Source organism: Lithobates pipiens, unplaced genomic scaffold, assembly GCF_037356315.1.
Source record: "Lithobates pipiens isolate NorthernLeopardFrog02 unplaced genomic scaffold, aLitPip1_a1.2 Scaffold_22, whole genome shotgun sequence".
Classification (NCBI taxonomy): Eukaryota; Metazoa; Chordata; class Amphibia; order Anura; family Ranidae; genus Lithobates; species Lithobates pipiens.
In genome coordinates, this window is record NW_027507784.1 from 322,885,112 (window position 1) to 322,897,153 (window position 12,042).

At 47.7% G+C, this 12,042-nt stretch overlaps 1 protein-coding gene across 2 annotated transcripts in view; it reads right to left on the reverse strand.

Moving 5' to 3' along the window:
- SREBF1 (sterol regulatory element binding transcription factor 1) overlaps positions 1–11,212 on the reverse strand; it is a 69,648-nt gene extending 58,436 nt beyond the window's left edge. For both annotated transcript variants that reach the window (XM_077449511.1, XM_077449510.1), the window contains exon 1: positions 10,871–11,212. In XM_077449511.1, coding sequence (XP_077305637.1) covers positions 10,871–10,976 — 106 coding nt within the window. In that variant the 5' untranslated portion in view covers positions 10,977–11,212. The remainder of the gene's footprint in view (positions 1–10,870) is intronic.
- Positions 11,213–12,042: the final 830 nt, after the last annotated feature.

The window sequence follows — 12,042 nt, forward strand, 5'->3', positions numbered from 1 at the left end:
GACCAAGCAGGTTGTGTGTTAGTGTTTAGCAGACTGTGCGTCAGTCCCTATACCGCTGAAGGACTGCTGCAGTATAGGGCAGCGGTCAGCAGTAGTGCACGGCAACCCTATGTATTGTGGACCGATAGCGGTCCTTACAGAACAGCAGACTGTAACGCACTCAGGCCTATGTACCGTAGCACCCTATACCAAGTTACCAGTCCTTATAAGAACTTTTGTGGACCAAGCAGGTTGTGTGTTAGTGATTAGCAGACTGTACGTCAGTCCCTATACCAATGAAGGACTGCTGCAGTATAGGGCAGCGGTCAGCAGTAGTGCACGGCAACCCTATGTATTGTGGACCGATAGCGGTCCTTACAGAACAGCAGACTGTACCGCACCCAAGCCTATGTACCGTAGCACCCTAGACAGACCAAGTTACCAGTCCTGATAAAGAGCTTTGTGGAACAAGTGAGTTGTGAATGATTAGCAGACTGCAGCAGAAGGGCAGCAGTCAAGTATAATATTCTTTCTATATTTGGAAGAAAGAATATTATACGTGTACAAGCCTATTACCGTACCACTGATACCAGTCCTGAAAAGAACCTTTGTGGAACTAATAGTAACAGCAAGTCTTTAAAATTATCCTCACTGCCTGACACACTGCTTCCTGCCTGTCCCTATACAAATTGGCAAAAAAGAGTAGGCTGGAACGATTAGCTGGAACAGCTCTTTTGTGGACCTGATAGTAACAGCTAATGATGATGATGATGATGATGATGAAGAAAGACTAATCTGGCTGAGCTGTCCCTAAAATAGCAGCATACAGCGCTCTGTCCCTTTATCTAAACTGACAAAAGAAACTCAGGCTGCTGACCTAACACCTATACCAGTCCTGAAAAGAACTTTTGTGTACCAAATAGCTAGCGTTTTCTCTGTCCCTACTCCACACAGGATCCTTTCCCTACAGTGACAGAAGAAAGAATGTAAAATGGCCACCGGATCGGGTGTATTTATAGGTTAGGGGGAATGTCCAAGTGTCCATGAGCTGTCATGTCTCAATTGGTTGTCCTGTAACACATGATAAACGTGTCACGAAAGGTTAAAGTTCTTGTATACATTAAACACGTAAGTCCGCCGGGGCGAACGACGGAAAAAGGCGTTCGAACCCGCGGACGGCGAAAGTCGGAAATTCGCCGCGAAACGACCGCCGGGCGAACCGTTCGGCCATCACTACATGCGGGTAATCTTTTTACATCCAAGGGCATACATCCACCCCAATGCGGGCAATCTCATTATATCCAGGGGCGCACATCCACCCCAATGCGGGTAATCCCTTCATGTCCAGGGGCGCACATCTGCCCCAATGGTACAATTACATGTGGGCAGTGTCATCTCTACACATGGATGACAGTGTGCATGGAATTGGATGGGAAGCCATCACCTGCATTGGGGCGGATGTGCGCCCCTGGACGGCAAGCGATCACCTGCATTGGAGTAGATGTGCACCCCTGGACGAAAAACGATCACCTGTATTGGGGCAGGTGTGCGCCCCTGGATGGGAAGCGATCACTTGTATTGGGGCGGATGTGCAACCCCAGATGGGGGGGGGGGGGGGTAATCACCTGCATGGGGGGGGGGGGATGTGCGCCCCTGGACGGGAAGCGATCACCTGTATTGGGGCAGGTGGGAGCCCCTGGACAGGAAGCGATCACCTGCATGGGGGCGGATGTGATCCCCTGGACGGGAAGCAATCACCTGCATTGGGGCGGATGTGCGCCCCTGGATGAAAAACGATCATCTGTATTGGGGCAGGTGTGCGCCCCTGGATGGGAAGCGATCACTTGTATTGGGGCGGATGTGCAACCCCAGACGGGGGGGGGGTAATCACCTGCATGGGGGGGGGGGATGTGCGCCCCTGGACGGGAAGCGATCACCTGTATTGGGGCAGGTGGGAGCCCCTGGACAGGAAGCGATCACCTGCATGGGGGCGGATGTGATCCCCTGGACGGGAAGCAATCACCTGCATTGGGGCGGATGTGCGCCCCTGGATGAAAAACGATCATCTGTATTGGGGCAGGTGTGTGCCCCTGGATGGGAAGCGATCACTTGTATTGGGGCGGATGTGCGCCCCTGGACAGGGGGTGGGGTAATCACTTGCATTGGGGGGGGGAAATGTGCGCCCCTGCACGGGAAGCGATCACCTGTATTGGGGCAGGTGTGCGCCCCTTGACAGGAAGCGATCACCTGCATTGGGGCGAATGTGCACCCCTGGACCAGAAGCGATCACCTGCATGGGGGCGGATGTGCTCCCCTGGATGGGAAGCGATCACCTGCATGGGGGCGGATGTGCGCCCCTGGATTCGGAAGCGATCACCTGCATTGGGGTGGATGTGCGCCCCTGGATGGGAAGCGATCACCTGCATTGGGGCGGATGTGCGCCCCTGGACGTGAGCGGACTACATGTAGAGATTCACGTCTCTCTAACTGCAGGTGATCAATGTACACAGTTACATGCAAACAGCTGTGAATATAGTTATTGATTTATTTATTTTTTTCCAAGCTTCCTGTCTGCAGCTGATCTGAAACACCTGGCTATACCCACCAAAGAAATGCATTGATTGCTGCTGGGTGGTGTACAGCACTGATTAGCCACCTGCATGAGCCCTAATCTGCATAAAGCCAAACTCTAGTCACAAAAACTTTAAATGTATTTCTCAATAACCACAAAAGGATATAAATCCACTATGTGTTCACCAAATGTCTTTGCAAACCCAGTTATTACCTTGTAAAAAAGTAGCGCCCTCTGTGTTGTACATAGCCTGAGCAGAGTTGTGGGAGGGGCCCAGCAGGTCCACCCACTACAGGCTGTCTGCAGAAACAAGACGGACCGGTCGTCCTGCACAAGGAGAGAGAGCAGCAGTGAGCGGTCCTTATTACAGGAAGTCCCGCACTGGATTACTGCACAGATCTGAGAGAATATTGTCGACTGACCAGTGGCGGTGCGTCCATAAGGGCGCCGCCCCCTCTCTCCAGCCACCCTTCTAGCGCCAATAGATAGATTCATGCATTGCAATCTGGATTTGACTATACTTTTACCTTTTGAGTGGTTATAACATTTTAATAAACCGCACTACATGGTCCTCGCTTTTACTGGCTTCACACACAGGAACGGTGGGGGCGGGGGTGGTGTGGTCAGATGAAATCTCTCTTCCTTGGATCGCACTGCATTCCTGTCCAAATTGCATGCGATTCTTTGCAGTGTGCTTTGCGGCCATTCATTTAGTATGGTTGCAAATCGCACCCAAAGCATGGTTACTCAGCATTGGCGAGTACTTGACCGAAAGGATTGGTACTCTTACTCACCGATAAAAGAGAAAACGGCAACGGCGCATCCCTAAGAATAAACCATAATGCAATGGTGACCTGTGAATTTGCACGCAGTGTACATTTACAGGTCCAATTTACTACTGCATTCCAGAACAGTCACAGGATACAAAGGACAGATCAAGTTCTTACTGTTTGCAAGCCCATAGTCCAGGGGCCGTTCATTTTCCTTGTGGACGCACAAACATTGCAGTAATATTTACTTAACTATTTATATGGTGATCTTTACGCTGACGGGGTTGCGAATAGTTTCCTGTATGACTCTTATAACTTGGACAAGACGCTGCGATTCTGCTGAAGATTTGTGCAAGGAGAATGCAGCAGAACAGCTCGCCAGGGATGGGTGAGGAAAGACTGAGCAGAGGTTGCAGCCATTTTTTTTGTCAGCCAAACCATTATAGGTGAAAAGGCCTCTTGGGAGCCAACGATGACAAAAGGTAATTTCCAAACGAAGAAAGCTAGAAGGAGGAGGAGCAACAAAAAATACCATGTTTCTGGAAATGACGCGTCTTCACTGCCACGTTTCTCCAATATTGGTGAGGCATGGAGGCAGGTCCCTTGCTAGTGGCATACTTGCGCTAGTTAATCTACTGGGAAAGTCCTGAGGCCAAAGATAGCTGGAGGAGCAGTAATGGCAGCTCTAAGTACCGGTTTCCATTTAACCCAAACCTGAAAATAAATCTAGAACATTGACCTTAACCCTGAAACCTAATCCCTTAAGGGCCAGGTCACTCATTGAATCCGGTCACTGCAGCACTTACTTTCCTCGCCCTCTTTTTTTTCTCCCACCGGTCCCGTCAACTTCCCCTCACAATTCCCCCACCACCCAGTCTGTCATATTGACACCCACAGCTGTTCCTCTTCATTCATCTGCCCTGGCAAACTTTGTATGGCCCCACCATCATCTCCCTCTCACCAGTACTCCCATAACCCTACAACGTCTGAGATTTGGTCAACAGAGCCCAGCCGCGGCCTCTTTCCTATCATGTATAGGGCACCATCATCATGGCCCCCCCTCTCCAATGCTATCATGACCTTTCCATGTCTGGAATATTGGACCACAGAATACAACCCTGGCCTCTACATCTATAGGACCCCACCATCATGGCCCCCTCACCAGTACTTCCATGATATTTCCCTGTCTAATATTGGACCACAGAATACAACCCTGGCCCCTGCTCTATCATTAATGGCTGTAGACCAGTAGTCTCATGACACTCCCTGTCTGTAGTATGGGACCACAGAGTACAACCCTGGCCCCTGCTCTGTTGTAAATAGGGCCCTACCATCAAAGCTCCCTCACCAGTAATCCCATAACCCTCACCGGTACTTCCATGACACTTCCTGGTCTGTAATATTGTAATATTGGACCACAGAGTACAACCCTGGCCCCTGCTCTGTTAATAGGGCCCTATCATCAAAGCTCCCTCATCAGTACTCACATGACCTTTCCCCGTCTGTAATATGGGACCACAGAGTACAATCCTGGCCCCTTCATCTACAGGACCTCACCATCATGGCCCCCTTACCAGTACTCCCATGACCATTCCCTGGCTGTCATATTGCACTACACTGGACTACAGAGTACAACCCTGGTGTCTTCTCTATCAGTTCATGCTATTTTAAACTGTCAAATCGTATGACAAATCGCACTGGTGTAAACCAGACCGAAAAAAATATATATATATAAAAATAAAAAGTCTCACCCTGCAAGGGAATATCATAATGTGCTAGTATGCATCACATACTCGCACATTGTGAAATACGTACCTTAAAACTAAGCCATCAAGCGGCACGCTGTCACCGTTGACAGGGCTTCCATCCTCACCTTGGCTTCCTTCCGGGTTCACAGACGTCTGATTGGCCGAGCCATGAGGACGTCACTCCCGTGCATGCGCGTGGGAGCCCTGGGCACGGCACACAGCTCTGAACGAATGGTACAGGTATGCTGTTTCTTCAAAGCGCATGTGACGGTGACATCACCAGTTGCTGCTTGCTGGAATATCTCCAAAACAGTGCACATTAGGAAATATAAAATTTTACCTACAGGTGACCTTTATTATCATCTTACTTGTAGGTAAAAAAAAAAGTCACACAAGTCTTTACAACCACTTTAAAGGGATTCATTGCAGTGCATTAAACGCCTGTTATGGAATGCGTAAATATGCACTGCGTTGGGATAATCCTTTCATTTCGAATGGGCTGCCACAAAGGACGGAAAAAAAAACACGCATGCCCCTTTTTTTCAAAATGCAAGGTACATGCATTGTGGTATAAAACGCAAAAAGAAAAAAAATAAATAAATAAAAAAAAAAAAAAAAAAAAAGGGGGCGCACCAGCCTTGTGCATTATCCTTTGGATATGTATTAAAAATGATGAAAAGAAAACTACTCACAAACGAGGCTGAGATCTGAGGAAGAGGGGGGTTTCCCCTCGAAACGCGTCAGTGGGCACTGGTCCTGTAATTTCCTCTGTGACCTTTGGAGAGCATTGTTCGGTTCAGACTACATGCTGCTATTTGGAGAATATTTTATTGCAAGAATTCTACAGTCGTTTGTGAGTAGTTTTCTTTTTATCATTTTTAATAAATACATATCTAAAGGATATTGCACAAGGCTGGTGCGCCCCCCCCCTTTTTTTTTTTTTTTTTTTTTTTTTTTTTTATCTTTGATCGTTAGAATACCCCTATCCTTGAGGGCAGCAAGGCCTATGACATTATATAGCCTGTCTGGTAATCCACCCATGCATTGTGTTCTACCATACAACATGTTGGAGTGCCATTTTGGCATCGCAAGCAGAGCAGGTGCGTTGGCACAGTGTGCATTAGGGAGTCTGTTTTACCATACATTGCCACAACACACAAAACTCTCTCCTACCACATAAATGTCACCAATCTTCCTTTAGTCGGTCAGCACATGTGCGCATTTGTAGGAACGCAGCTTAGGCTGGAGCATTGCTGTGCTGCTGCACACCCGGCCTCCATTTTGTAGCAGTCTGAGGTAATTCTACTGCCGGGCCTAGTGACAAAAGCCATGTTCGGACACAGGCGGCTGGATGAAGCCTCTCTGGACGTTTCTAGTCAGGAGAAGGGAACCTGGCTCTGCAAAGTCATTGTCATGGGGTGGGGTGGGTGGTACCTGAGATAAACAACATGTAAACAGGGGCAGGCTTTTGTGGCCCCGGAGTCTAATGAATCAGCAGATGCGGCCTTGCAAAAGGCTGCCTGACAGAAAAATAATCTCACAGAGCTGGGAGGGTTCAAGCTTTTCTCTAGGCTTATAGTGCAATAGTGTGCTAGCACTAGAGACGACATTCAAACCGCACAAAGATGCTCGGTTCAGACTTTCCAGGAGGTTATTCGCCCATGTAGGCAAAGAGACAGGCTGACGTTATTGGTGAGGAGAAGAAACCCTGTGAAAGCTCAGAGTCACGACTTCTTTGACCCATGTGACAGCGCTGGGTACCCGAGTGACCAATTGGCAAGCACCAACTGTGTCACATGGGAAGTGCAACCCCCCCTTCCTCCGCCATACTTGGAAGTACCAGGTATTTTTCTCCACAGATGATGACCAAATGGAGCAGAGGGTAGATGAGAAGGTGTTGCTGGAGGAGCCCCTATACAGGGGACCGGTTGCATTGCCCTTCATTGACAGTACAGGTTCACTTATGAACGAAATGCTGTACCATTTCATCATCAACCACCCATTTGACATCCATGTGGGCGTATGTCCCCAAATGCAGACCTTGCCTGTGCACCCACATGGATGCGAAAAAGTGGCGCAGCAGCCCTGTCCACGCAAATGCTGCGTCTAAATTGACATGAATGAACTGTACGTGGAACAACTGGGAATCTCATGGGGGCAAATATGACCCTCACGTGGATGCACGCTTTGAAATGCCTGTGCGAACGAAGCCTTTGATTGTTTCTGTGGTGCTCTCGGGCCTCCCATCACCCCTCTGAAAAGCGATCCACGGTGGCGGTTGAGCGCCAATTTGCCCTTGTTCAGGAGGCAGTATTACCCCCTGACTGCAAAGGGAATTTCACTATGCAATATCATACTGCAACAGCATGATCCCATCCAGAGGCATAGCTTGAATCTTGTGGGCCCGATGCAAAAGTTGTCCTGGCCCCCCCACTACTACCCACCCCTTTCACTGCGCGCCAAGATAGTCCAAGTGGCTAAAGAGTTATTTCAGAGTTTTATGTATATATATTGAGATGATAATTCAAAATGTTTTGTAGAAACCATCCTAGTAATCACATGGCCTTGCCCCCCTTCCCCCATCCTAGTAATGACATGACCCCCCCCCCATCCTAGTAATGACATGACCTCGACCCCCCCTTCCTAGTAATCACATGACCTTGCCCCTTCCCCCATCCTAGTAATCACATGACCTCGCCCCTCCCCCATCCTAGTAATGACATGACCTCGCCCCCCTTCCCCCTCCATCCTAGTAATGACATGTCCCCAGTCAATGAGAGCAGAGGAAGGTTGTGGACTGGGGAGAGGGCAAACAACTGGAAGCGGATTACTGGATCATAGAATTTGGCTGGGGTACTAGGGGACAAAAGGTGGATTGGTGGGGGACCCCAGCTCTGGGATTTTGTGGAGGAAAACAAATGTAATATGACAGCAGGGAACGGAGCTGTGGGCCCCCTGGAGCTAGGGGTGGGGTGGGGGGTCACAATTGCAACCATTGAGACCCCTGATGCTACGCCCATGATCCCATCATAGTCCTGTGTTTTTCTGTCTCCCTGAAATGTCCTCTGAGCTCCCAAGCCTCTCCTTTTCCACCCTCACTTCTCTTTGTAGTCATGTGCACTGCTCATTACGCATCCCAGAATGTGTGACATCACAAAGCGCCAATGTGAATGGACCCAAGCAGTTGCAATGTTATTTTGTAGGTGGGTGGTCGGGGGGGGGGGGACAAAAAATGCAGATAACCTACCTGCCTGTTTTTACCACCCGTGAACTGAAGCTGGGTACACACTTGTACAATTCAATTCATAATTTTTCATTGTATGAACATTCGTTCCCCATTAGCAGGGTTGAATCAATGTTTTTGTCCCCCCAACTGCAGCAATGAGAAAATGTGAAGGAGCAGGATGGAAACAGTTCTCACATTTCTAACAGCGGATGTGGGTTTCATTTGGTCAAGTCCATTCACTGCTACATCGAAAGCTAAACCAAAACAAAATCTTGGACTGCTATTGGAACCACATTCGAACACATACAAAGTTTTGATCCAAAAATTCTATTTGTGTACTCCCGAGATTAAACCAGCTTCTTAGGCCCCATGCACACAGGACCTTTGCCCAGGTCTCCTAAACGCCTTTCCTCCTGGCAGAGGCAATTGTGAAGAAAACTACTTTATGGGTTAAAACGCGTTAGCTTGTCAAGCGCATGAGCGTTAATGCACTTCAATGGCCATAATAAGTTATCATTCTGGCTAATGAACTGAATTAACAACCAAATGCTTGACATGCCTAAACGTGCTACATGCATCTACAAGCGTGTTTCTTTTTTGTTTTTTTTTCTACCAAAATGACGCTGGCAGGAGGAAAGGGTTTAGGAGAGCTGGTCAAAGGGCCTGTGTGCATGAGGCCTTCTAGCTGGGCTTCCTCCCATCTCTTTTGTGTGTTTGTAGATGAGCAGCCTCACCAAAGTCAGTTCAAATAAATGAGACGATCCCTTTGAGCGATGGATATAAAAAAAAAAAATAAAATAAAAAAAATAGAAGAAGCAGAACAGAACCTCTTTGCATAGGATTGACCCCCCCCCCCCCAAATAAATAAATAAATAAAACACAATGATCAAACCTTGTTGGTACCCAGAATTAGGAAAATATAACGCAGAACACCGAGACCCTAAATGTGACAATTTTTATATTATAATAATAATAATAATAATAATAATAATAATAAAAAAACCCATAACAGAAAAATTATAAATATAAAAAATAAAAAGTGTGGATAAAATACAAAAAAAAAAATATATATATAAAAACATAAACCTACCCAAATTCTCGCCTACCCTCGCTGTTTTTCCCTAGTTATAGAGCAGGGGTCTTCAAACTACAGCCCTCCAGTTGTTCAGGAACTACAATTCCCATCATGCCTAGTCACGGCTGTGAATATCAGAGTTTCACAATGCCTCATGGGATGTGTAGTTCTGCAACAGCTGGAGAGCCGTAGTTTGAGGATTCCTGCTATAGAGAATAGCAGGTCTGTACTGGAACTAAGGCACTGACCGACAGTAACCCTGCGCTACGTCACATAGGAGGCATGGCCTCAGCCAGGAACCTAGGATGCCTGTGGGAATCTACAATAGACGAGACGCACATGGGGGGGAAATTATATCAACAGGGCACAGAAAGGCTATATTTTTTTTTTTTCACTCCAGCCAGGAAGAAGGAGTTACTGGGCCACGTTTCCACGTGTTAGAACGAGTGAAAAAAATAAAATAAAAATTAACAATTCATTTTTGACCCTCACGTGACACCCTTAAAAAAATTTAAACTTGCACCCTTTAATAGGACAAATCGACCTTGGGCCTTGTAGGACTACAGGTCCCAGCTGCAGGAAAGCAACCAGGCTCTGCAAGGCACATGGAATTGGAGTCTGGGTGCTTCCCTAACTGCCTAGCATGGTGACATAGTTGTCAACTGTTTCTGAATTTCCAGGGACAGTCGGAGGTTCTAAAAATAAGGTTCTTGTCCCGGTTCTCCTTTTCAGGGTATGATGGTCCGTACACATGATCCAAATATCGTACGTCTTTTTTAATTTTTTAAAATTAATTTTTTTGTTTAATAGTCGCAAATGGAAATTTAACAGGTTACTAAAGTCCCGAAAATTTTCATACGACAGAAAAAAAAAATAAAAAAAAAAATATATAATGAAGAATAATAATAATAAAGTCATGTCATGTATTTGTATTGTATTTTCAGACGACAACTGTACTGACTAAACGAAAATGGTATCCTACATGGAAAATGTTTGTGGTTGTCCGATAATATCAGATGAAATATCGTGATCGGCTCTCAAAAGTTCTGTACTAAACGATCCGATTATCGTACGATCGCGACGAAAGCGGTATTTTTGGTCCGATTTTTCGGATCGTGTGTGTGGGCCATAACGGATCACCACATCATACGACATTAGCAAAATACATTAGTTCAAGTGTTAAAATGTGTCAGCACGCCTCTCGAGTCGCCAAGTGTCCCAGAATCTCAGAACGATGACACTTGCCACATTGACAGTTACAAATGTAACCAACAAGGATACTTTGTATCCAGTTAGCCAATTCTCACTTCCTCAAGTTACTCAATAGCAAGTTCTAGGGACCAAATACAAAGGGGTACAGGGATCAGAAACAGGGGGGATCAGGCACCCCCCCCCCACCTACCCAAAGCGCCACCCGGGGGGGCACTACCCCCTCCACCTGATCACACCACCTTAGCCACACTGCTGTTATTTAAAGGGGAACGTGCACGGGTCACCCACCATCGATGTCGCTCAGCAGGGCATTGTCGATGTCGCTGCTCTCATGGAGGCACAGGGACGGGTCCAGCTGGTCCAAGGAGCTGTCATCGAACGCCAAACCGTTCATTTTGCCGGCTCTCCCTTCTCCCTGCGATGATTGGGTCAGTCTGTCTTTCCTTTGGCTGGCATGGGGCTTATTCCAATAAGTCCTTTCAGTGAGAGTATCAGGGCTTGTTAATGTTGTTCAGTGTGGGTGGGGGACGTCTCATGTCAAAGCCCCCCCCATAGCTCCAGCAGTGAAGTTCAGTATAAAACTGCAAGGCAGCTGCTCTCCTCCTGCTTGCTGAGAGTATGGGTGGAGCCTGATGAGTGCTATCCCTGCCCAGTACACCCAGGCAACACCCCCTTCATCCTGGACACACCCCTTATATCCTGGACTGCCCCCTTCTCCCCTGCACTCAAGCCTAGTGTGTGTCTGCAGGCTTGAGAGTTAACCCCCTGGCTGCCAGACTCATCGCCTGGGAAGCCTGCTTTGAATCCTTCCTGAAAAAGGAACTTACAAAGCACAACTGCAGCTAGTATAAAGGCTTAAGTTTGTTATCATATTAGCTTGTGTGGCTGTATTTTTGCTTATACAAGTTGGATTTTGCATATGCATGACCTGAGCTGGACCCATTCACACCATGCTTTTATGGTAACGCATGCATTACTGCAACAGCGCTGGTGCGATGTCGTTGGCCTTCGTCCCGAATGGCACCCCAACGCACCTTTACGACGGACGTCTGTTGTAGCGCAGCGCAATAAAATGTGTTACATTGTGCTGCCAAAAAATAGTGCATGCAGGATTTGTTGGTGGAGCACTGTAACGCGCGTTATCTCACCAAGATGGGGTAGAACACGTGCCACAGGTGTGATGCTTAGCTTTTGCGGCCGCAGCATTTTTAACTTGGGGTGCAGGGCTTGACAGGCGCTGCTGCCTGCCAAGCTCGCCCATTGAGTTCCATGGGGCTGCGCCGCAACTGCGTGCGATGCACGTGATTGTGGCACGGTAGCCCAGCATGATAGGGTTAAATCGGGCGATATATCCTCACCGCCTGTCAAATGCCCTCTGTAGGCTTTTTCACACTCACAGTGGAGTGTGGTGCCCTCTGAAGAGCGATCTATGGTCGGATTGCTTTTCAGAGGGCATTCAG